Source organism: Mus musculus, chromosome 17 (genome assembly GCF_000001635.26).
Source record: "Mus musculus strain C57BL/6J chromosome 17, GRCm38.p6 C57BL/6J".
Classification (NCBI taxonomy): domain Eukaryota; kingdom Metazoa; phylum Chordata; class Mammalia; order Rodentia; family Muridae; genus Mus; species Mus musculus.
The window spans coordinates 88,121,247-88,147,405 of NC_000083.6; the positions used below are offsets into that span (position 1 = coordinate 88,121,247).

The following is a 26,159-nucleotide window of genomic DNA, read 5'->3' on the forward strand; positions in this document are numbered from 1 at the left end:
CCCCTGACCTTCTTTTGGCTTCAGTCATGGGCTCCCAGGTGTTCCCAGCTATGAAGGCTTTTTTTTGTTTGTTTTTGTTTTTAAAGATTTATTTATTTATCATATGTAAGTACACTGTAGCTGTCTTCAGACACTCCAGAAGAGGGCATCAGATTTCGTTACGGATGGTTGTGAGCCACCATGTGGTTGCTGGGATTTGAACTCGGGACCTTTGGAAGAGCAGTTGGCGCTCTTAACCACTGAGCCATCTTGCCAGCCCCTATGAAGGCTTTTTTGAGACTAGCCACCCTGGTCTGCTGTGTCATCTGGCCTCTGGCTTCCCATCCTTAGCATCCTCAGAGGAAACAGTGTACTCTTGTGTTTTCCCTGATGTGGTGGACTTGCACATCCATCTCAGCTTCTTCTCTACTTCCTGGGGGAGGGTCAAGGACAAAGGCATAGATTTACTACATGAGAGGTCTTTAGAAGGGACAAGAGCCACCATCTACCTTGTGATTTTCATTCAGGGTTAGCTTGGTCATTCACTAAGTCCAATATGATATAGCACCTGGGAACCAGTATGACTGATATGGATTGAATGTGATATAAAGCCATAGGCTCATGCTTTAGTTCTATTTTGGGAAGCTATGGAAATTTTGGATGGTGGGACCTAGCTGGAGGGAATCTGCAGGGGCAGCTGCTTGGGTGGTGTCTTAGTTAGGGTTTTGTTGCTGTGAAAAGATCAAGGCAACTCTTCTAAAGGACGACATTTAACTGGGGCCAGCTTATCGTTTCAGAGGTCTAGTCCATTATCATTGTGTTGGGAAGCATAGCAGTGTGCAGGCAGATATGGTGCTGGAGGAGCCAAGAGTTGTACGTCTCCAATCCATGACCGCCAGAAGACAGTCTTCCACAGGTAACCAGGAGGAGGCACTCCTTCCACACTGGGCAGTGACTCTGAGCATAAGACCTCAAAGCTCACCCTGACAGTGACACACTTCCTCCCACAAGACCACACCTCCTAATAGTGCTCCTTCTTATGGGCCAAGCATTCAGACCACCATAGGTGGAACTCGTGTACTCCTCGAAGCTCTCTGTCTAATACCCTGCTTCCTGGCTCACCACGTTGTAAACTGAACAGCTCCACGTAGTATCTGCCGTAGCTCTGCCATGATGGACTGAACCCTCTAAAACCCCAGGCCAAAATAAACCCTCTCTCTTATTTATTTATTTTTATTTTGTTTGCATTGGTTTTTTGCCTGCATGTCTGTCAGTCTGTCTGTCTTTGTGAGGGTGTTGGATCCCCTGGAACTAGAGTGACAGTTGTGAGTCACCATGTTGTTGCTGGGAGTTGAACCCAGGTCCTCTGGAAGAGAAGCCAGTGGTCTTAACCACTGAGCCATCTCTCCAGTCCCAATACCCCTCTCTTAAGGTGACATGTAGGGCATTTGGCTTCAAGAAAGAGAACATGACATGGGCAATTATGGGGGAGTTTGTAGGCACGGCACGTCTCTCTAGGATTAATGTAATGGAGTCTGTGAAGATTCCATGTGTGTCAATCTGCAAGTGTGATTCAGACTGGGTAGAAATGGCGAAAGCACGGAATCCCAGCCGCCACACCACCAGGGAGCTGGGTAGAAAGGCAACACAGTGGAATCCATGCCTCTCTTCTTCCTGCGGGAAGAAAGATCTCATTTCTTTTCAAAGTTCTCAGCGGCTTGCTTGTTTGATTTGCCTTCTAGGACAAAGCTAGGCTAGTAGTTTCCAACCTGGAAGTTGATCCCCAGAGTAATCCAGAGCAGAGGGGGAGGGGAGTGGGGTTGCAATCCTAACCCCGATAGAAAGAAAGCTCAAGGTTTCCCTTCTCTTTTTGGAAGGGACTATGAGCCTATGGCTCAAGAGCTAAGTGGATCAGGCTGTGCTTGCTGGGGCAGGAGACTGGTGAGAGAGGATTTGGAAGATGGGAAGCTTAGAGGACGTAGGGAGCAGCTGTGGCTTGCAGACTCAGTCTTTCACGGGTATGGCTGACCTCGCTAAAAGCTATTAGGAGCTGTGACTTTGTTTTTACCACCTGTCATTCAACTTTATCCCCCCAACCCTCCCCCCCTGCTGTCAGAACACAGGAGGACCGGATGCTGGTCAAGAACCTGAGTCTGCGGGCAGTTATGGCGGCATCGTAGGCTCAAGGGTTTCTCTCGGCGTCTATCTTTTACTACAGTTCCTATCAGTGCTCTAGAGACACATGCGGGAAACTCTCCCATCATTTCTATGACATTCTCCTGCTTCTACCTACTGTGCTGGGACACAGGCATGCACCACCATGCCTGGTTCTGTGTTTCTGGCATAAAGTCTAGAGCTTCGGGCATGCCGGGCAAGCATTCTATCAGTGAGCAACAAACTCAGCCCTTCAATAGTCTCTTGCTGTCACTTGTCTGCATGAGTTCCTACTTTCTGAATTGTCTCATATTTCACTCATTCCTAGTAAGAAAGGTAGCAATTCCCAGACATTTAAATGTATCAGCGTCTGTCTGTCTGTCTGTCTGTCTACTGTGGCTTGATTGTGAAAATGCTTACACAGGCACTTGGTACCCAGTTGTGTCATTTAGGAAGGTTGTGAGCCTTTAAGAGAACCTTCCTTTGCTGGAGGAAGTGAGTCACTGGAGTGTGCCTTTAAGTCTATAAGCCAGTCCCATTTCCTGTTTTGTCTCTGATTCCTGTTGATGACGCAACATGACTTGTCACCACACCGTGCCTTCTCCCTCCTTAGGCTTTTGTTTTTTGGTTTTGGTTTTTGATATTTAGTCATAGCAATGAGGAAAGTAATCAATCTCTCTTTCTCTCTCTCTCTCCATCTCTCTCTTTCTCATCTATCTATCTATCATCTATCTATCTATCTATCTATCTATCTATCTATCTATCTATCTATCTAGCTAATCTATCACCTATGTATCATCTATCGTATATATCTACCTTCTATCTATCTATCTATCTATCTATCTATCTATCTATCTATCTATCATATATATCTTCTCTCCCTCTATTGTCTATCTATCATCACCATCATCTATCTTTATCTACCTATCTTTAAGGCAAGCTGTATGATTCTGATCCACAATCAAGTTCAGGAATTGCTACTACAAGTACTATCAAATATAAATACACTATTTGCTTAAACATTTTTAAAAAAGATTTATTTATTAGTATACATAAGTACACTTGTAGCTGTCTTCAGACACATCAGAAGAGGGTGTCAAATCTCATTATGGGTGGTTGTGAGCCACCATGTGGTTGCTGGGATTTGAACTCAGGACCTTTGGAAGGGCAGTCAGTGCTCTTACCCGCTGAGCCATCTCACCAGCCCCATTGCTTAAACATTTTAAAAATAATTTTCATTGCCTCCAAAATAAATTACAGTATTAGCCAACACTCAGTATTTTCTTCAAAAATCTTTTTTTTTTTAATTTCTCTTCTTGAAAGCTCACCTTTCTGAGATTTATCCAGGTTTTCAATAAACTTTTTAAAATACTTTCACATATGGTATCTCTTATATATAAATTATGAAGCATGCACGTTATAATTAGCATGTTGACAAAGAAGAACATGGGCATATGTAAGATTTCTTTTTTTTTTTTTTTTTTTTTTTTTTTTGGTTTTTCTAGACAGTGTTTCACTGTGTAGCTCTGGCTGTCCTGGAACTCACTTTGTAGACCAGGCTGGCCTCGAACTCAGAAATCTGCCTGTCTCTGCCTCCCAAGTGCTGGGATTAAAGGCATACACCCGGCCATGTGTAAGATTTCTTTAGGGATTATTAATCTCAAAGATGAGAGGAGGAAGACCACGAACCCCAATCATCATGGACAAATTAATTAAAACAAGCGATTAATTAAAGCAAGCTTTTCTGTTCTTGAACGCAGCTGCCTCCTCCCGCCCCGACCAGGTGAGATTTGAGATGGGATGTGAGAAGGCAAGGCTTTTATAGCTCAGGAGTAGGGGATTTGGTGGGCAAAGAGACCAAGTCACAAGTCAGACATAATGACCTCCTGAAATGAAGACATGGCTGCAAGGTGGGCACAGCAAGGGAGTCAGCAGTGACCATGTAAGCTTTCGAAACAAAGGTAGGTTGTAAGATGATTATCAACAGCTTTTTGAGACAAAGACATGATTGCTATTCCTGGAACAGGCCGTAAAGAACCATTTGTCGTTAAGGTTACAGGTGGACCATAGCCAATCCTGGAGAAACAGAGGTTGAGTCATGAACAAGAAGGAAGCCAGTGTGTCTTGACTGTAAGATGGCTTTCAAGCCGAAGATGGAGGCAGGCTGATTCTTCAGGCTTGGGACCTAACTCAGTGGTAAGGCACATGCGTTATCTGAAGCACTTTTTTACATTCTCATATTATTTTAATTTCTTATTTCATTGTTCTATAATTTTAAATAAATGATTTATCTTTATCTTACATGTATGGGTGTTTTGCCTGCTGCATGTCTGTGCAGTAGATACCTGTAGTGGCCACAGAGACCAGAGGAGGATATCAGATCTCCTGAAACTAGAGTTAAAGAGAGTTGTTAGCTGTGGTGTTGGGAAATGAACTCTAGGGCATCTGGAAGATGCTGGCTAGCTGGCCAAGGACTTCAGGGCATCTCCCTGTGTAGCTGCGCCTTTTACGTGGGCGATAGCGGTTCAGACTCAGGTCCCCAAGCCTGCATGGCAAGTGCTCCTGCCCACTGCACCATCTCCCCAGCCCCCACAAGAGCATTTTGGTGGACGTTAATGCTTGTCTTTTGCACTTACCTCGGGGCTCCCTGTGTTGTTTGGGGCCATGTTCTGTCATGAGCTTCACCAGCATGCAGATGAGGCAGCTGACTGCAGGGACAATCCTCTGAGTCCTAGAAATTTTCATCCTTCCTTCTCTCAAATATTTTCCCTGCTAGAAGTACAGATTTGCAGTGCCTTTAGATTTATTTATTTATTTATTCTTTTTTGTTTGTTTGTTTGTTTTTTGAGACAGGGCTGCGTAAGCGTTGGCTGTCTTTGAACTCACTGTGTAAAACCAGGCTGGCCTCAAACTTGGAGATCAGCTTGCCTCTGCCTCCCAAGCTAGGCCCAAATTTTAGTTACAACATTACTGATAGAAAATTCACACCTGTAACTTTAACATTCACGGTTGGCAGATTTTTGTATCGTCACACGTCTTCACAAATATGACTGTGACCAACTTAAGTACATTTTCTTCATCTCCACAAGAACCCCGAAGTCTATTAGTAAACACTTGTCACCTCCTCAGCCGCTGGACAACCACTGGATGAATTTTACCACGCTGGATAGTTCATGTCCTTTGTGACTAGGTGTTTGTTTGGTTTGAATGCAGTATATGTAACAGTTTAAGATTTATCCGTGCTATAGCATCTATCAATTCCAGGAGCCCCCTCTCCCCCAACGCTTTTTTTTTTTTTGAGATAGGGTCTCAAAGATATGTAGCCCAGAATACCCTCTGTGTGCCTCTGTCTCCTGGGTGCTGGGGTCATGTGTCACCATGCTGGCCTCTTTATTTTTTTACGCCCTTGCAAGAATAGCCCACATTCTATTTGTCCGGATTTCAGTTGGTGTGCGTTTGGCTTGTCTCTACGTTCTGCATGTTATCAGTGACACGGCTCTGAAGGCTTCATTCAAGCTTCTGCGCAGACACGTGCTTCCATTCCTGTCAGCTGTCTACCAAGGAGCAGAACTGCTAGTGTTGTGACACAAGCTTTTCCTTGGGGACATGCAACACACACATATGTCCCCTCACCCTAGCCAGGGACTCTAGGACTTGCTGGGGGTAATGATTGTACCAAAGTCCAATTCAGTGAAACAATGGTTTCCATTAGGGCAGGAGTATGGGTGAGTCACTACTTACAAGGAGCAAGGAAAGTTCTCAAAGCAGCTGCATCCCTGAAAAGCCTTCCTCAGAGGCTCAAGAGGGGCAGGCAGTCCTGCCAGTCCTGCACAGCTCTTGCTGAAGAAGGGCCCTTGGGAGAGTCTTTTTTTGGGTGGTGGTGGTGGTGGTGGGGTGACCTGTTGTTTATCTCCAGAGGCTCTTGAGCCTTCTTCCCCCTCTTGGAGGAAATGTTCCAAGTCAGAGGAAACTGCTGCATGACAGCTGGCAACAATAAATTTAATATTTTGAGGAACCACTGACTGTTTTCCAGCATGACTGCAATGTTTTTATAGTCCACTAGTAGTTCATGTGATTCAGATGTTTCCCTTTATGTGTGTGTGCACGCATGGGTGTGTGTCTGCTTGTGCATATGTGTGTGCACGCACACATGTGTGCATCTAAGACAAAAAACAAAACAACAAACAAAACAAAACAACAACAGACAAACAGACAGACAGATAAAACCGAACCATATCACCCTATCTTAAAAAGACTTTAAAGGGCTGGAGAGATGGCTCTGCAGTTAAGAGCACTGACTGCTCTTCTAGAGGTCCTGAGTTCAATTCCCAGCAAACATGGTGCCTCACAACCATCTGTAATAGGATCTGACGCCCTCTTCTGGTGTGTCTGAAAACAGCTACAATGTACTCATATAAATATAGTAAATAAATATTTTCTTTTGAAAAAAGAAAGGCAGGAAGGGGTGTGTTTACTACTCAGGGTTATGGGTCTAGACTTTCTTGATCCTCTGGGATACTGTTTACCTACCTGTTGGAAAACTGAAGAGGATGAAAAATTACATTTATATTTATTAAAATGTATGTTTGCATATAAAGCAATGGGTTTTATTGTAGCACCGGATTTTCATTGCTGTGCAAAGACACCATGACCAAGAACTCATCTTACAAAGACAACATTTAATTGGGGCTGGCTTACAAGTTCAGAGATTCCATTATCACATCAAGGTAGGAACATGGGCAACATCCAGGCAGGCATGGTGCAGTAGAAGCTGAGAGTTCTACATCTTCATCAGAAGGCTGCTAGCAGAATACTGGCTTCAACATAGCTAGAATAAGTGTCTTATAGCCCACATTCACAGTGACACACCTACTCCAACAGGGCCACACCTAATTGTGCCGCTCCCTGGGCAGAGCATATACAAACCAGCAGAGCACCTTCCTCTCTCTCTCTCTCTCTCTCTCTCTCTCTGTGTGTGTGTGTGTGTGTGTGTGTGTGTATGTGTGTATGGTGGGGTATAGAGATCAGAAGACACCTCCTTCTGGGAATCATTTCTTTTATTCTTTTATTTATTTATTTATTTATTATATGTAAGAACACTGTAGCCATCTTCAGACACTCCATGAGTCAGATTTGTTACGACGTATGGTTGTGAGCTACCATATGGTTGCTGGGATTTGAACTCAGGACCTTTGGAAGAGCAGTCAGTGCTCTTAACCGCTGAGCCATCTCTCCAGCCCCATTTCTTTTATTCTATCATGTGGATCTTAGGGACAGAATTCAGGTTGTCAGGCTTGGTGACAAATATCGTTCCCCACTGACCCATCTTACCAGCCCTGGCCATTATACTCTTATTTATTCCCCTTCCCCATTGCTCCCCCATGACCCCTCCTCACCACAGTGGTTCTCTTTCTTCCCCTGGTTAGTCCCTCTTCTACTTCCCCACTACCTGGACTCCATGACCCTCTATTTACCACCTCTCCAGGTGGCTCTTTCATGATCCTGCCTCCAGTTTGTGATCTGCAAACGCACATACATAGTTGTACTTATAATTTTGAATTTAGGTTTACATATATGTAGTGGTTTGAATAAGAATGGCCCCATTGGCTCATACATTTGAGTGCTTAGCTCCTAGGGAGAGGCACTATTTGAAAGGATTGGGAGGATTAAGAGGTGTGGTCTTGTGGGAGGAAGTGTGTCATTAGGTGAGCTTTGACGATTCAGAAGTCCAAGCTAGGCCCAGTGTCACTGTTTCTGCCTATCAATCAATATGAAGCTCTCAGCTACTGCTCCAGCAACTGCCCTCCTGCTGCCACACTCCCCACCACGGTGATAATGGACTATGCCTCTGAAACTGTAAGCCAGCCCCAACTAAATGCTTTCTCTTGTTATAGATGTCAAGTGGAAGTTTCTGGTTGTGTCATATGATGAGATTTTTCTGAGGCAAGACCTGTGGGAGACACGTGATGTTTGGAGAGAGTATAAGTGGGACTCTGCAGACAGTGACTGGGGCTCAGAACTCTTTGTTAGTCTTGATCTTTACTGATCTTCCCTTCTTGAGAGAACTCCTGATTCTAGCTAGTTCTGGTAGCTTCCACTGACCCTTGCTGATTAGGTGATTAGGCAGAGGCCTGGTAGCTTCTGCTGCATCATGCTGCCATTGCTGATTTATGTTTGGTGACACTTTTGAACTAGACTGTTGCTATCCTGACAAACAGAGATTGGAATCACTCCAAACAACTACTTCTAAACAGGTCCCTATCCCCTTGTCCTATTTACCATCTTTTACTCTCCGGTGTTTGGATGGTGGGCTAGAAGGCAGGTTGAAGCATCTGAGAACCCTTATTAAAGTAGGTTTTGAAAAATCTAAGGCTACATTGTTGCCTTGGTCATGGTGTCTCTTGATAGAAGTAGAACCTGACTAGGAAAATAAAAGAATAAAATGTATCTTTTTGAGTCTAGCTTATGTCCCTTATCATTCAACTTTCTACTTGTGTTCATTTTCCTTCAAGGTTACAATTTCCATTATGGCTGCATAAAATTCCATTATGTATGTGTACTGTTTCCTTTATCCATCCATCTCATGAAGGACATCTTGACTGGTTGCTTTTCTGGGTACTGTGCAGCTATGAACATGGAAGCCCAGGTATCTCTGGGTTTGTTGATTTAGAATTCCTTGGGTTTGTTGGCTGTGTCCCTTGGGTTTGTTGACTGTGTCCCTTGGATTTGTTGACTGAGTCCCTTGAGTTTATGGCCAAGAGTGGCATGGCTGGGTCACAGGGTTGAAACCTCATTATTTAATTCTGGAAGACATTTAGCAAGTAAAAACAATCCTTTAGCATCTTCACAATGAACATAACTACAGGTAAAACTAGCTAGAGTCTTCCAGGCTGCTGGGAATATACACAAGGCAATGATTTCTAGACTAAGTATGTGTACGAGGGGACTCTGTAATGTATAAGATTTTATAACTATGTGCATGTGGTGGTTTGAATAGGAATGGCTCCCATGGGCTCATAGGTTTGAATGCTTGGTCATTAGGGAGTGATACTACTTGACAGGGATTAGTAAGTGTGGCCTTGTTGGTGTGGTCTTAGAGGAAGTGTGTCACTGGAGACCAGCTTTGAGGTGTCAGTGTCTCTCTCTTCTTGCTGCCTGTAGATCTGGATGTAGAACTCTCAGCTGTTTCTCCAGCAACATGTCTACCTACATGCCACCATGCTTTCCACTATAACAATGGACCTCTGAACTGTAAGCCCCAGTTAAATACTTTCCTTTTTAAGAGTTGTCACGGTCCCTCTTTTCCTCCTCTCCAGCTCCGGAGCTGTAGCCATCATGAATGACACAGTAACCCTTCGGACCAGGAAGTTCATGACCAACCGCCTGCTTCAGAGGAAACAGGTGGTCATTGGTGTCCTTCATCCTGGGAAGGCAACAGTACTAAAGACAGAAATTCGGGAAAAGCTGTCCAGAATGTACAAAACCACACCAGATGTCATCTTTGTATTTGGATACAGAACCCACTTCGGTGGTGGCAAGACCACTGGCTTTGGCATGAGCTATGATTCTTTAGATTATGCTAAGAAGAATGAGCCTAAACACGGACTCGCAAGACATGGCTTTTATGAGAAGAAAAAGACCTCCCGGAAACAGCGAAAGGAACGTAAGAACAGAATAAAGAAGGTCAAGGGCACAACGAAGGCCAATGATGGTGCTGGCAAAAAGCAAAAGGAGTAGATCTGCGGTGACTCGATGTTTTGCTGTGATGTGCAGATTTCTGAGAGGACAAATAAACTAAAAATAATTTCTACAAAAAAAAAAAGACTTGTCATGGTCATGTTGTCTCTTCATAGCAAAGGAATACTAAGACAGTAATAAGATATTTGTTCAAAGAGATTGATTTGTAGCCTTGTCTTAAACTCATAAGTCCTTTCTTTCTGAAGAGGACAGGGTGGGAATTCAGAGCAAAGCAGGAGGGTGTCTGCTCTCCTGAAGGCCATGGACCCAGCCATTTGTCTCCTGTGTCCAGCAGATGCACAACTTCCTTCAAGAGATCATAGCGTAAAAATACTCCCTGGAGGGGGCTGGAGAGATGACTCAGCGGTTAATAGCACTGACTGCTTCCCCAAAGGTCCTGAACTCAAATCTCAGCAACCACACGCCACCTGTAATGAGATCTGACACCCTGGTGCATCTGAAGTCAGCTACAGTGTACTTACGAATAATAATAAATAAATCTTTGGGCTGGAGTGAGCAGGGACTGAGCAAGCACTGGAGTGAACAGGACCAACCAGAGTGAGCAGAGGTCCTAAATTCAAATTCCCAGCAACCACATGATGGCTTACAACCATCAGTACAGCTACATGTACTCATATACATAAAATAAATAAATAAATCTTTTTTAAAAAGTACTCCCTGGAGTCTACAATATACAACTTAAAAAAAAAAAAAGTTGCTGCCGCTCATGTGAGCAGGGTCTCTTGTTTAATGTCTTGTGTAATCACCACGTGCTGGGTAACGGCTACATTAAATCTCACCTTCTGGGAAAGCTCATTGTCTTTTATCAACTTGAACGATGACTAGCAAAAATCCATAGCCTTCTGCGCCCCTTCTGCAAGGCATTCCTTCTGCGCTGCACCCTCTTTATAGGGAGTAAAGTGTGCATTTCTTGAACTGTAATTGGCCAGGAGTGTCATGGGTTATTCGGAAGACTTGGTCAGGGGGAACCCTGAAGACAACAGGCTCTTACAGTGCAGCTGAGAGCCACGTACTCTGCTTTCTTCACACCAGGAATGCATGCAACCTCAGACCTAGCAGGCAAGATTTCCCAACCTCATGACTTCAGGGCATTATGTTCTGCCAGGGGTTGGCACTGGGAAGGGAAGATTGGTCCAAAGCATAAGGAGGTTAGGTATTTAAGTTTGTTGGGAAAAGTATCCCGACTAAAATGTTAAAGGAAGCTTTTTTACAGTTTATTAGTCCCTGTGTTAGAAATTTGCCCCACTGAGGCAGATAAGTCACCGGTATTCCTTCTGCTGTTGTCCAGCCTCCAGCACGTGTTCGCCAGCCCAGGTCACCTTTGCAGTCCCCTGTCATTGCGTCCCTGCATTCCTTCTTGAGGGCTTACGTGTGTGTTTGGGCTCACTCTTCTTTCCATAATCTAAGGCATCACAAATCATCATCATCAAACTTAGTTCTGGTCCGGACGTGAAGACGACATCTGCCGGAGTTTTGTACACTTCGGCTACTGGTGCCAATTTCTGCCTTTTGTACTATTGTCTTCCTAGGGTAAAGGACATCCGTGACCATTTGTTTCCTCCAAACTAGACACTTAGTCATGAATTTCCCGGGTCACTCGTGATGACAATGATCCTCCAGCAGCCAAGATGAAAAGAGCCCAATCAGAACGTTCAGGACAGAAAACATAGTGAGTCACCCATGGTGAGGAAATTGCTGTCTCCTCAAAATCATTACGGAGAGGAATCCAGAATCTTCAGTTACCAAGCGAGGTCTGCTTGACAAAGTCCACACCACTAAAACAAATAACAACGAAACCAAGCACCACTTGCAGAAATGGGGTCCAAGAAGGCTTGGTTTCACAGAGCAGCGTGGAGAACAGCGTGCTGCTTTGCGATGCCTGTTGAGACAGAGAGTTTGGGCGAGTTCCTCCCAGAGCTGGATGGTTGGTGTTGTAATGGGAAGCCAGCTCACGAGGACGGCAGAGTGTGGAGAGAAGCGCGGCTCTCCGCATTTTCTCAGTTGTGGTCTGGCAGCCAGGAGACACAGGCCCCACTGATGCAGTCCTCTCCCCTCAGAAGCAGATGAAGGAAGCAGGAGCTCAGGATGCAGGTGCAGAAATACAAGCTGGGCGCTGCAGGAGGCATTGCATGCACATGTCAGCGGCTCGATTTCCCAGGACTGAGAGAATGCTGACAGCCGTATCAGACTGTGGTAACTTCGTCCTTGTCACATGGTGCCATTGGAAGGAGAAATGACCATGGGCTGCCTAGAGGGCAGAAAACTAGTGCTGTCAAACCTTAAGACTAGAAATTCCTCTTGGGATCTCTTGAACCACTGAATAAAGATGTATGTATAAGAACGCTGGCTAGTAATGGTGGCACACTCCTGTAATCTCAGTACTCAGGAATCAGAGGTAGGCAGATCTCTGAGTTCAAGGCCAGCCTGGTCTACAGAGTGAGTTCTAGGACAGCAGGGAATACACTGAGAAACCCTGTCTTTAAAAAACAGACTAAAACAAACCAAAACAAGAATGTTAATCTTAGTATTAAAAGCAAACAAAGCAAAACACAACACAACACCGTGGTCTTAATATAGCACAGGCTGGTCTTGAACTTGACAGGTAACCCAGGCTGGCCTTGAACTTGACAGGTAACCCAGGCTGGCCTTGAACTTGACAGGTAACCCAGGCTGGCCTTGGACTTGACAGGTAACCCAGGCTGGCCTTGAACTTGACAGATAACCCAGGCTGGCCTTGAACTTGACAGGTAACCCAGGCTGGCCTTGAACTTGACAGGTAACCCAGGCTGGCCTTGAACTTGACAGTAGCTGAGGATGATCTTTAACTTCTGAGCATCTCACCTTCATCTTCCAAGCGCTAGGATGACATATGTGTGTTATCATGCCTGGTTTTACCCCAGCATTTTTGGAGCAGGAATCTCTCTAAATGGAGAATGAAATTATTTATATATAAGTATATTCACACAAAAGGATACCTTAGAAACCATGTAAGTTAGATCCGGACAGATACACAGAAAAATGTCAGCAGAGGTTTTCCTCTGGGTGACAAAATCTCAGGTTTTGTTTGTTTCAGAAAACAGATTTATTCGGTACCTTGCAAGGGGGTTGGCAGTAACAAGACTACTTGTTGATTTTTTTATAATAATAAAAAATGGACAGAACTCGTTACTCTTTAGTAATTATAAAACTGAGCTGTTTTCCTTCTTCGTGATAGGGCTACAAATATGTAGTTTGTAAATTCTAGGAATTAGGGAAGGCTTTTGTTGTACTTTTCCCAAGTAGGGGTAAAGCCTTACCTGTTATTCAGTGTTCTGTTACTATAACAAAATACCAGAGTTAACAGCTTGTAGAGAGAAAGGTTTATTTGGACTCATGATGTCAGGAGTTTTTGTCCCTGGTTAGTTAGTTGGTTTGGGCTTCTGGGGAGGCTGACATCATGACAGAAGGCAGTCAGTCGATCAATACTGCTCACCTCATGGCAGAGAGCAAAGAGTGAGAGAGAGGAGCTAGGATCTCAATAGTCCTTCAAGGCTTGTGACCCAACTTCCTTCTCTTGGGTGCCTCCTCTTAAGGTCCCACCACCCCCAGAGGTACTAGACGCTAACAACTGAGTCATCACATGGTCCCCTGGGGGACACTTCTAACCACAGTAACTACTGACTAGTAACTACTAACCCAACCCTTGCAGCAAGAAGCCATAAGAGAATCCTACTATGGAGAGGCAGGCAAGATGGTCCATCAGGAAATAAGGGCAGGAGGATGGTGAGTTCAAGGCCAGCCTGCACCACATAGAAACATCTGTTTTAAAAGACCAATAAAATGGGCTGATAAGATAGCTTAGTGTGTCAAGGTGCTTGCTGCCAAAGCTGACCTCCTGAGCTCAGTCCCCAGTACCCACATAGCACAAGGAGAGAACCAACTGCCACAAGTTGTCCTCTGACCTCCACACAAATACACTGTGGCAATGCCCCCTTTCCCAAATGCATAATGCAAGGCATATATGTAATATATAAGCATTACAATATACATTTTTTTTTATGCTTTTCCTCTACTTCTCAGTGTGCTCCTCTGGGAAGCACACACTAACAACATTCTTTTTTATTTCTTCAGATTTATTTATTAATATACACAAGTACACTGTACCTGACTTCAGACACACCAGAAGAGGGCATCGGATCTCATTACAGGTGGTTGTGAGCCACCATGTGGTTGCTGGGATTTGAACCCAGGACCTTTGGTAGAGCAGTCTGTGCTCTTACCCACTGAGCCATCTCACCAGCCGTACAATATACATTATTGTCTTAGTCAGGGTTTCTATTCCTACACAAACATCATGACCAAGAAACAAGTTGGGGAGGAAAGGGTTTATTCAGCTTACACTTCCACATTGCTGTTCATTACCAAAGGAAGTCAGGACTGGAACTCAAGCAGGTCAGGAAGCAGGAGCTGATGCAGAGGCCATGGAGGGATGTTCCTTACTGACTTGCTTCCCCTGCTTGCTCAGCTTGCTCTCTTATAGAACCAAGACTACCAGCCCAGGGATGGCACCATCCACAATGGGCCTTCCCACCTTGATCACTGAGAAAATGCCCCACAGCTGGATCTCATGGAGGCATTTCCCCAACTGAAGCTCCTTTCTCTCTGATTACCCAGTTTGTGTCAAATTGATATACAAAAAACACCAGTACAATTATGTATATAAATAAGTGTAATAAAATGAAAATACATAAGTGTAATACATAAATACATAATTGTATTACATATACATAATACATAAATGTAATAAAAAGAAAAAAATAACAAAGCAGCTTCCCAAACAAAAATGTGTGTGTGAGAGAGAAAGAGAGAGAGAGAGGAGAGAGAGAGAGAAGAGAGAGAGAGAGAGAGAGAGAGAGAGAGAGAGAGGGAGAGAGAGAGAGAGAGAGAGAGAGAGAGAGAGAGAGAGAGAGATTGATTTACTAGGAAGGAAACTTTCCCGAGTTTATGTGCTTCGTTAACTGTTGAAGTCAGAACCACCTTACATCTCAGAGAAAGGAAAGATCTTCAGGACCAGCAGTGGGCACCTGTAATGGGAGACAGAGCAGAACCTTTCTGTTGTTCAACTTGGGAACTGTTACATTCACCCTAAATCTTTGGTTGCTGTGCATTCATACAGCACGCACCGGCCTCATTAATTGACAGTGGGCTTTCAATAAAAACAGCCATCTATAAAGAGAGGACCGTGATCTAGAGTAGAAGGTGATGGATCTGGAACAGTTGAGAACCTGGCACCTGCCCCTCGGGTCCTTAGTGCACACTTGTCCTTCAGGTGTCTCTCTGCAAAGACCTCTAATTCTGGCCACAGAGATCGTCCATCCTCCTGACACAGGGTGTACACACCTGTGCTTCCTTAAATCAATACCCAACCCCCACCAGCTCTCTCCCTGACACCCCATTAAAGTTGAGTTCTGTGACTGCGTGCTAGATGTGTCATGGAGACAGCAGCGCAGCAGCCCCTGTCCTTGGGGTTTTACAAATGCTCAGTCTTGTCTAAGGAGAGATTTATGAACCTCAAGTGTCTGGTTTTTAGAATCCTCCCAGCTCCGTGTGTGTGTTCATGTGTGTGTTCATGTGTGTGTGTGTACATGTATGTGTGTGCACATTTGTGTATGTGCACATGTGTGTATGTATATGTGCACACATGTGTGTATGTGTGTGCACATGTGTGCACATGCATGTGTGTGTGTGTTTGAGTGTAGATGTTAGAAGATAATATTGGATGTCAGCCTTTGCATCTTGTCTTGTTTGCTACAGGATCTTGTTCACCAATCTGTGAGCTTCCAGGAATTCCTTCGTCTCCACCTCCAGTCTCACCATATAAATTCTGAGATTACAGATGCACACAGCCAGTTTTTAAGTAGCCTCAGGACCTCCTGCTTGTGCCACAGACATCTTATCCACTGAGCCATCCTTACGGACTCTGTGTCTACCTTTGAAATCACTCAAACCGTGCCACATCTGCATGGGAAGCACGGGGTGGGCTTCATCACACTGCCGAGAGGAGAGCTGAGGGCTGCGTCTTTGGATTTTCTCCAAGGAGACTCACCTCCACTTGTGACCATCCTGGGCTCTGCTCAGAATGAATATGTCTGCCAAAGTCAATGCTCACTCCCTGAACCCTTCTGTCATCACCACCAATACTCTCCTGTCACCAAAATGCCTGTACAGTGATGTTTCCCTTTACAGAGTCTCATGTAGGCCAGTGTTGATTTTGGACTATGTATAGAGCCAAAGATGAACTTAAACTTGTGTATGTTGAGTACGTGTGTATATTGCTGTGGTGAGTGTGGACATGTACACACCATAGTGGGTGTGTAATTAGAGGGCAACCTTGGGTATTAGTGCTTGCCTGCTACCTTATGTGTGACAGGCTCGCTGTTCAGAGAGCATTTGGGTACACTCTGGTCTCTATCTCCTTCGTGACCATAGCAACATTGGGATTGCAGATGTGGGTTACTGTGCCCATCTTTTATGTGGGTTTGGGGTGTTTAAGCTTGGATCCTACACTTGCTTAGCAAGTGCTGTACCCACTGAGCTAGCTCCCCAGCCCCAACCCATTTTTCGGATCAGGATCTCATATATTTCAAGTTGCTTTCAGAGTTAGTATATAGTGGAAGATGACCTTGAACTCCTGATTCCCCTGCCCCCACTTCCTGAGTGCTGGGATTATAAATGTGCACTACTAGCCCCATTTAACATAGTATTAGAAACTGGATCCAAGATGACCTACATGCTAAGCAAGAACTCTACCAACTGATAGAAATCCCAAGCCCAATAATTGTATTCTTAAAAAATTTAGAGAAACAAAATTGCTTTTCTAATTACCTAGACAAAATTTTTGTTTGTTTTTCAAGGCAGGGTTTCTTTATGTAGCCCTGACTGTCCCGGAATTTACTCTGTAGACCAGGCTGACCTTAAACTCACAGAGATCTGTCAGAATCTGCCTCCCAAGTGCTGGTATTAAAGGCATGCACCACTATTGTGCAATACCTAGACAGAATTTTAATAGAGTGGTCATCTTCATGACCACTTTGGTTAAAATTTATCAGCTCTGGTAAGAGGTATGTATAATAAAATTGAAATTTTTAAAGAAAATAAATGCCAAGGTTTATCTATTCTCAAATCCTTCCCTGAAGTTCATCCCTGGCTAAGAACTTTGAAAGTGCTGAGTGCAAGCCTTGGATAGCAGATAGCATCAGAGGGAAGGTTGCCCCAGGTATATCCAGGAAATAAAACTGCATCCCTGGCCTTCAGGAGCCTCTTCCCTGATAATCAGTCTGCATTCCTGACTTGGAAACCATCTGCCATGTGTGCAGATTTAGATGTGAGATTCCCACACACTGCGGAGCCACTGGAGAAAACCCCAGTGCACACACAGTAGGATCACAAGGAGGAAGCACTGAATTTTAAAACCGTAGAAAGGATACTGCAGAAAATTGGCTGATGTGGGAAGATGATCAGAAAACATCTTGTGTGTGAGAAGAGTCAGGTAGGAGAAAATTTACATATTTATAATTTTTCTTCTTAGTTTTGGGTATTTTTAGTCTTGAAGGAGCTATGTATGAGTTATTTGGGAGGGGAGGGAAGTTGTATTCTGAGACCTGAAGTATCCCAAGGCCTGCTTTATCAGATAAGCTCACTATTAAAGAAGCGAGTCTCTTAGAACAAAAGGAATGCAAGAGTGTGTAGGCCAGTTAAACATGAAGAGGGAAGAGATGCTCCAAGAAGCCCCCTGTACCGCGCTAGAGCAGTACTTCCTATTCAAGAGGAAAGGCAGCAGCTAGGGAAATTAATGGGACAAATGAAGGCTTCATGCAGTACACTAAACAAAAGCCCGGAACCCCTCATAGTTCAGTCAGATTGGACGAGCATGGACAAAAAGACAGGTGGGAGCCACCCCGTGCAGGTTCTGTTTGTGTCCCCGATGGGGTCAGGCTGTCCTCAAACTGACTTTGTGGTTCAGGGTGGCCTTTAGCTTCTGACCTTCCTGCCTCTGCCTCCCCCATCCTGGGATGGCAGGTGTGCACTTTGGTACCCCGTATGTGTATGCCAGGCAGCACTTGACTAGTTGAGCTACATCTCTGAACTTGTAATAGTGTTTCTTTACTTAGTTGTTCCGGGCAGGAGGACTGGACTGTCCTTTCCTGACCATCTAAAGGCCCAGGAGTGATGATACAAAGATTATGTGGAAGACAAGTTGAGCAGACACACATATGGGGACACACATGGGGACACACATGGGGCACACACATGGGGACACACATGGGGACACACATGGGGCACACACATGGGGCACACACATGGGGACACACATGGGGACACACATGGGGACACACACATGGGGCACACACATGGGGACACACATGGGGACACACATGGGGACACACACATGGGGCACACACATGGGGACACACATGGGGACACACATGGGGACACACACATGGGGCACACACACGGGGCACACACATGGGGCACACACACGGGGACACACATGGGGACACACACATGGGGCACACACATGGGGACACACATGGGGACACACATGGGGACACACACATGGGGACACACACGGGGCACACACATGGGGCACACACACGGGGCACACACACCTGGGTCCTGTTTTCACTACCCTAGGTTGAAATGAAGGTGAGGATTCAGAGTCTAATGCCAGCAACCGCACACATTGCTTTGACAGGCCAAAAGACAACTCTTGGAGTCACTGCAAACGTGCCTAAGAAGGGTTGGCCACTTCAAAAAGATTCCCTGAAAGATTTCCAGTAAAGTCTCTGACTGTTTATCAAACAGCACAGAGATGCTACAATCAAAGCTGTATACAGAGTGCCTTACGGACAACGGGACCAGGGGCTGTGTGTTCAGGTCAGAAGGTCAGCATCTATGTAAAAACCAAAAGAAACATTTTCTCACTCTCTCATGGCTGAAATGATTTCACTCGGTCTAAGAAATAAGGTCTGGATTTAGAGAGACAGCTCGGTGGTCAACGGCACTGGATGCTCTTGCTGAGGACTGGAGTTCAGTTCCCACTTCCCATCTTGGGCAGCTCACAGTCACCTGCAACTCCAGATCGAAAAGATGTGTTACTGTTTTCTGGACTCTTAGGGCACCCACACTTAGATCTACACACACACACACACACCACATACCATACAGATACATAATACACATACACACTCATACATACCACATATACACCAAACACACACACACACACACACAAACACATACACACCACATAACACATGCGCACCACACACACACCAAACACACACACACACACACACACACACAGCAAGGAGTGGTGGAATACACATTTAATTCTAGCACTTGGGAACCAGAGGCAGGCAGATCTCTGAGTTAGAGGCCATTCTGGTCTACAAAATGAGTTTCAGGACAACCAGGGCTATAAAAGGAAATAAAGAAGAAAAGCCGTTGTTGTGGTGACACCTACACTGTGTAATTCCGAGCCCTGGACAAAGAGCACCATGATTGCTATGTAGCTTCCAGCTCAGAGGCCAGTTCGGCTAAATATTTTGCTCATGCTTTTTAGAGCTCAGTGGTAAGTCCATAAAAATATCTGTAACCCAGATGAGGTTGTTGGATTTTTAAAAAAAAAAAACAACAACACCCCCCCCCAAAAAAAAAACCCCAAAAATCTAAGACAGGGAAGAGAAGTGATTTACTGAAGTATCTCTGGCTTTGTTTTTTATTTTCTTTTCTTCTCTAATCCCCAGGCCCACAGCAGCCTGTCTCGTTGAATCTTGATTTGTATTTGTCTCACATGAATGTGAACATCCATCCTCCGGGCAGAAATGGTAAATAGCTGTACGCATCTATGTCGGGGATGCTCATAAATAACCATCGCTTACCACGCTGCCGAGAGGGCGAGCCACCTTTGGGCTTCAGAACTGCCGGCAGCAGCGTTGTTCCAGGACGGTTTTGCAACTAAAGGGGTATTTACTTTGATTTTTGTTGTTGATGGTTAAAGTTATTATTTTAGAGTAAAATTCATAGTTAAAAAACCAGCATCATCAGTGTTCAGAGAGTGGCATTAAACGGCAATGTCGTGGGGCTTACTGTCTCTGTTTATCTTTATTTATTTATTTTTGTTTTTTTTTGAGACGGGGTTTCTCAGTGTAGCCTTGGCTGTCCTGGAACTCACTCTGTAGACCAGGCTGGACTCGAACTCAAAAACTTGCCTGCCTCTGCCTCCCAAGTGCTGAGATTAAAGGAGTGCGCCACCATGCCCGGCAGCCTCTGTTTATTTTAATGATTAAATTGTAAAAGACAATGTGTGTGTGTGTCTGCATCTATGAGTGTCAAGGTGCTCGTGGGTGCCTTTGGAAGTCAGAAGTAATTGAATCACCTGGAGCTGAAGTTGCAGGCGTTTGTGAGCCACCCAGTGTGAGTGCTTAGAACCAAATCTGGTCCTCCATAAAAGCTCTTTACTTCTGAGGCACAGCTCTGCTCTTTCTTTGCCCCAGTGGTAGCCACTTTAGAATGATTAGGCTGCACAAGTCACGTGTATTTTAATGCTAACACTTCACACCAAGTATCTAAACCAGACGCCCCGCCCTTCCCTCAGGGGTGGGGCGCTGACCTCGCTACTCAATCGCCACAGGTTTGCGCTGAGCGTTTTATTTCATCCAAACAGCAAACCAACCACATTGACTATCCCGCTGCTTGCTTTTTTTGGACCTAATGATATATGTCTTGCATATTTTTCCGTTCCAGTGCATGCCGAGTCCGTCCATTTTACTATTTTAAATTGCTATCGAATAGAACTGGTAGGGCTGTTCTTGGTTGTCAACTTGGCTACATCTGGAATTAACTAAAACTCATGCAGCTGGCTACAACTGCGAGGGTCCCCCCCGCCCCCTTAATTAAATCATTTGAAGAGGGAAGACACAGGTTAAATCCATTAAAATCTGTATCTTTTGCGGTGAGAAGAATGCTTCAGCCTACGGCTTCTAAAGTAGGAGGACCCACCTTTACTCTGGGCCACGCCTTCTGCTGGCAGCCTGTATAAAGGACACGGAACAAGGAATACAGCTTTCTCTTGCCTGCTTCCCCTAGCTGGCAAACCCATTCCTTCAGGGACATTAGCGCCGACTTCTTCAGGGTTCTGGCATATATTGAAGACCATCTGAGAAATCCAGCCTTGTGGATTGAACAACTACTGGGTTCTTGGACCTTCCATTGGTAGAAAGTAATTGTTGGATTACTTTCACATCAGCTATGTGCCTCTAGAGAGCCCCGATGAGTACAATGACTAAATATGACTGTTTATGAACAACAATTTAGATATTTTCTATTCTTTTTGGTATAGAACAAAGAAATTCAATGTTACATCTACTTGCTGGCATATATGTGGACACTTTTTAAAAACTAGACTTTTAGCTGGGCAGTGGTGGTCTATGCCTTTAATCCTAGCACTTGGGAAGCAGAGGCAGGCAGATATCTGTGAGTTTGAGACTAGCCTGCTCTACAGAGTGAGTTTCAGGATGGCCAGAGCTACACAGAGAAATTGTCTTGGAAAAAAATAGACTTTTAAACAAGTATATACATTTTTAGTTCTTCTGGTCACCATGATCATTTAGAATAATATGTTAATTTTCTCCTCTCCCCCCCCCCCCACCCCAGGACCTTGCTGTGTAGCCTTGGTAGGAATTCTCTATGTAGTTTCAGCTGACCTTGAATCTGTGCTGCTCCTGCATTAGCCTCCGGTGTGCTGAGTTACAGGTTTGTGCCACAGTGCTCAGCCTGTGTGTATTTTGGTTTCTGATCTTCTCAGCTGTCAGACACATGGCACTTCCTTCCAGTCTTCACACTCAGAGACCACACTGCGGTTCCTTGTAGTCCTAGGCTGAGGATACATTTAATCAAGTCCTCTCTTCTTCCCCCCCTTCTCCCTTCCTTCCCTTCGTTGTCTCTTCCTTCTCTCTCCCCTCCCTTCCTCCCTCTCTTCTCTTCCAACCTTCCATTTCTCCCTTCTCTTCCCTCCCTTTTCCTTCCTCCCTCTCTTCTCTTCCAACCCTCCATTTCTTCCTTCTTTTCCTTCCCTGTTCCTCCCTCCCTCCCTCCCTCTCTCGGGTCTTCCCTTCTTTCCTTTGGTTCCTGACATCTTGCTTGCTATAGCTCCTTCTAATCTGTCTTTACCTGTAAATAAACTTTTCAAGAAAGTCATCAAATTCTCTGGTCTATGAATGGTTTCTCCCTTCCACTCTCTTTCATGTATCTGAGTCCTGTCTGAGGAGGAATTTGGATGAAGGGAACGGAAAGTAGACAAGGCAGGGAAAACATAAAAGCTACGCTGTTCCTTTAAGGCTTTTCAATCCTATATGGCCTACAGCTTGAGCAAACAAGGCAACACTTAGTTTTTCAATTAGCTGGAGACAGATAAAAGGACCTATAATCCAAACCACCAAACCATCCCAAAAACCCTGGTGGAAATAGCATTCATCGCTGATCTTGTTACATTCTAAACACTTGGCCTCTTGTCATCTCTCAGTCCCAACTAACAAGGAATAGGATCCAGAGAAGACTCCTAACCCAGAGAGGAACTAGTTTCTGTAACAACCCACCCTTTATTAGGCTGCCCCAGAGAGCTGTACAGGAAGTAGGCAGAGAAAAACCATGATTAAAATGTAGGAATTCAGTTTCCTGGCCCTTCCTAGCTCTGTGATTTTTCAGTATTTGACCTCTTAAACATTGGCTTCCTGGTCTATAGAGTGAGCATCCTAATAGTGCCTATCTCACAGGATTGTAGGACACACAGAAAGCACTTGGTTCAACAGCAATGCGTGGTGAGACCCAGTAAACACTTCCACAATAAACCTTGCCTTCCAAATCCACGCGGTGCTGGGAGGGAAATTCCACGGGAAGGAAGGAATTGCTCTGCACCGTCAGGTTCATGGTCTGAGATGGAGAGAACGCCAGTCCTTTCTCTCTACACTGTTTTTCACAGAGCAAGGATTTAATAATTATCTGTTCAATAGTTATTCAACAGCTTCCTGGTCTAGAGGGAAAGTATGTCTCCTCCTTTCCAGAAATATGCAAAGAGAACTAGACATGTTATATAAATATGAATACTGACCACACGTCACGTCCTGCCACAGGTCAATTATGACACTCCATTCAACTAAATAACATTTGTTCGTTCAGTACATAAAGATATTATATTAGGAAATGTGAGCCAAGCATTGGTTGCTCAGGCCTTTAATCCCAGCACTCTGGAGGCAGGCAGATCTCTGAGTTCAAGGCCAGCCTGGTTTAGTTTTTCAGGACAGTCAGAGCCACACAGAAAAACCCTCTTATGAAAAACCAAAAACCAAAACAAAATAAAGACAATGTTTGGAAATGTAACAAGACACAGTTCCTGAATTATAATCTTCATGTCTAGTAGGTAAGAGTCACACACAGCCACCTTCACCAGGGTAAAGAGATTCTTTGGTTCCCAGGGCCCTTTTCAGTCACCTCATTCCTGTGTCTGAGTGGCCCCTTCCCTCTTTGATATCTGCCTACTTCCTATGATAAATCTGTAGCAAGTTTAACTCTGAGATAACAAAAACATCACTTAGGTCTATCTGAGAAAAATTGGTCATGGGTGTCTAATGCCTTCGGGTTTACCTGCCTGAAGAGAAGTAGTTTTGTAGAGAATACATATTGTTTATACTGACTTCCTGGCCCATGCCATTTGCTGCCTGCTCTGTGGTAGAGCATTAATCATCTCAAAAATAAAGACATGTCAGTTTGGGATTTGAGTAAGACCCTTTACTTGTAAATCCCACCATTACCTAAAACTCACAATGTTATATATTTAAAGATAGGGAAGGGAGTGGAAAATAACAGACTTTGAAGCTAGATAATATGGTTCCAAAATTTCAACTCCTTCACTCAGTGTGCATATACCAGTGACCCTGCATAGTTAAACTTTGATAGTCAATTTCCTACTTATTTATTGATTTATTCATTTCTCTCTCCCTCTCCCTCTCTCTCTGTGAGTGTGTGTGTGTGTCTGTGAGTGTGTGTGTGTGAGTGTGTGTGTGTGTGTGAGTGAGTGTGTGTGTGAGTGTGAGTGTGTGAGAGTGTGTGTGTGAGTGTGTGTGAGTGTGTAAGTGTGTGTGTGAGTGTGAGTGTGAGTGTGTGTGTGTGTGAGTGTGTGTGAGTGTGAGTGTGTGTGTGTGTGTGTGAGTGTGTGTGAGTGTGAGTGTGTGTGTGAGTGTGTGTGTCCCACGTTGCCATGGCACCGCTATGCAGATCAGAAGATGACTTTTGGGAAGTCCTGTCTTTCCACGCCCAGGAATCGAACTCGGGTCATCAGGCTTGTGAGGCTCTTCCGTCCGAGCCATCTGGTCAGACCAGAGATATGGTCTTTCCAGACTGGCCTCGAACTTGTGGCTGTTCCTTCTGTGTCTTCCTCCTAAGTGATAATAGCACTGTAGGTGTGCACTGCCACACTTTAATAAGACGAAAACAACCATGTGTGCCACAGACTGCTAGTTCTTCTGGTAAGAGTTCATCTTTCACCACAACAGCTAAATTTCTAGTTATGAAGTTCTCCAAAACACAGCAAGCTTTCCCTGACCGTGTCATAAACTCTGCTGAGAGTTGTGTGTAAGAGCACGGTGTACTGGCAAACGCTTGACTGATCTCTCTCTCTCTCCTCCTCCTCCTTTTTCTTCTTCCTCTCTCTCTCTCTCTCTCTCTCTCTCTCTCACACACACACATAAACACACACGAGGCATTTGTGTATATTGTTTTCAAATGTATGCTTATTGTGTATACATAGGTTCACACCCATATATATATACAATAAACATGCTTATTACAAAATTTGCAGATAGTAATGCTATACAACTTACAATTAAAAATACCTAGGACTTTTTTTTTCTTCTTAAAAAATATTTATTTTTTACTTTATGTGCATGAGTGTTTTGTCCATGTGTCTGTCTTCGCACCATTTGTAAGCTTTGTGATTGCCAGGTACAGTAGAGGGCATTGGGTCTCTTGGATCTGAAGTTACAGACAGTTGTGAGCTGCCACATGGTGCTGGGAACTGAACCTGGGTCCCCTGGAAGAGCAGCCAGTGCTCTTAACCTCTGAGCCACTGGTCCAACCCTATCCAGGACTTTTTAAAAGTTTCACAGAGCCCATTATTGAATGCTTTGTCTTTTGCTGAAGTTATAGGAAGGTGTGATCTATGGTTGCGACTCAACGTGATTTGGCAAGTGGGATTTCATTCCAATTCATTAATCCCCTCCCCGCCAAACTTTATCAAGTTTGAGGCACGATGTATTTAGGAAGCCTTTTTTCTTGTGCTTATTATATTCATCACCTGTGAATTTGTGATTCATAAGTTAATAGTCACCAGCTGCAATCCTCAGCTTCAGAGTTACCTGATGAAAAGTCTCTCACTCACCAGTGATGGAAACAACACATTTCCTGAGTTGGGGAATTTCCAAAGAATTGCAGAGATCAACTTAATGTTTTTGCTATTCACAGTGACATGCCATGCTTTTAAATTTAATATACAGCCAGTAATACAATAAGGAAAATGGGGTATGTAACATTTGCTAATCTCAGTGGCGTAAATAGTCCCCTCATCACTGGGTTCAAGCTACCCTGTAAGCCACTGAGTGCAGAGTTGGGAGGCGGCGTGCATCATCTCCTTTCTAGGACTGCCAGAGGCATCCCTCCTCCTTGTTCATTATCTGCAGACCTTGTTTGCGTCTTCCTGTGTTTCCACTTGCTCATTGTCCTCTCTCATCTGCAGAAAGAATTCTGTCATCCCACAGGTGTGTCGTCTGTCACTGGAGTGTAAGATCATGAACGAGAGGATATTCTTTGTTCTTTTCAGCTTTGCATCCTGCAGCAACAATTGAGTACAGCATTTTTAAACAATATTTCTTAACTGAATGGGTGTGCTGCAAATATTTTTCAAGAGTGTTTTTTTTTTTTCAGAGTCATGCTGGTGTTTTTGTTATATAAAAATGTTAGATTGTGTGTTGTCAAATACGTCTGCCTTTTCATTTATTGCGTCTGAGTTTTTTGTCATATTTAAAAATGCCTCCCTCACCCCAAGGTTGGTTACTCTCTTAAATTTTCTAAGAGTTTCATTTCATGTTTGTTATGTATAATGTGGAATCCATCTGGAATTTATTTTTGTGTGTGATGCTCATTTCTCCCAGATGGCTAGCTCGCTATGCCACTTT

At 44.3% G+C, this 26,159-nt stretch overlaps 1 protein-coding gene across 1 annotated transcript; it reads left to right on the top strand.

The window, feature by feature from the left end:
• Positions 1-4,265: 4,265 nt before the first annotated feature.
• Gm4832 (predicted gene 4832) lies at positions 4,266-9,937 on the top strand. Its single transcript, NM_001190356.2, has 2 exons — positions 4,266-4,329; positions 9,450-9,937. The coding sequence occupies exon 2, from the start codon at positions 9,469-9,471 to the stop codon at positions 9,868-9,870; it is 402 nt and encodes a 133-aa protein (NP_001177285.1). The 5' UTR covers positions 4,266-4,329; positions 9,450-9,468; the 3' UTR covers positions 9,871-9,937.
• Positions 9,938-26,159: the final 16,222 nt, after the last annotated feature.

Bases quoted from the DNA above. Each gene is read 5' to 3' on its own strand.
- Gm4832 (NM_001190356.2), top strand. From the start codon at position 9,469: ATGAATGACACAGTAACCCTTCGGACCAGGAAGTTCATGACCAACCGC.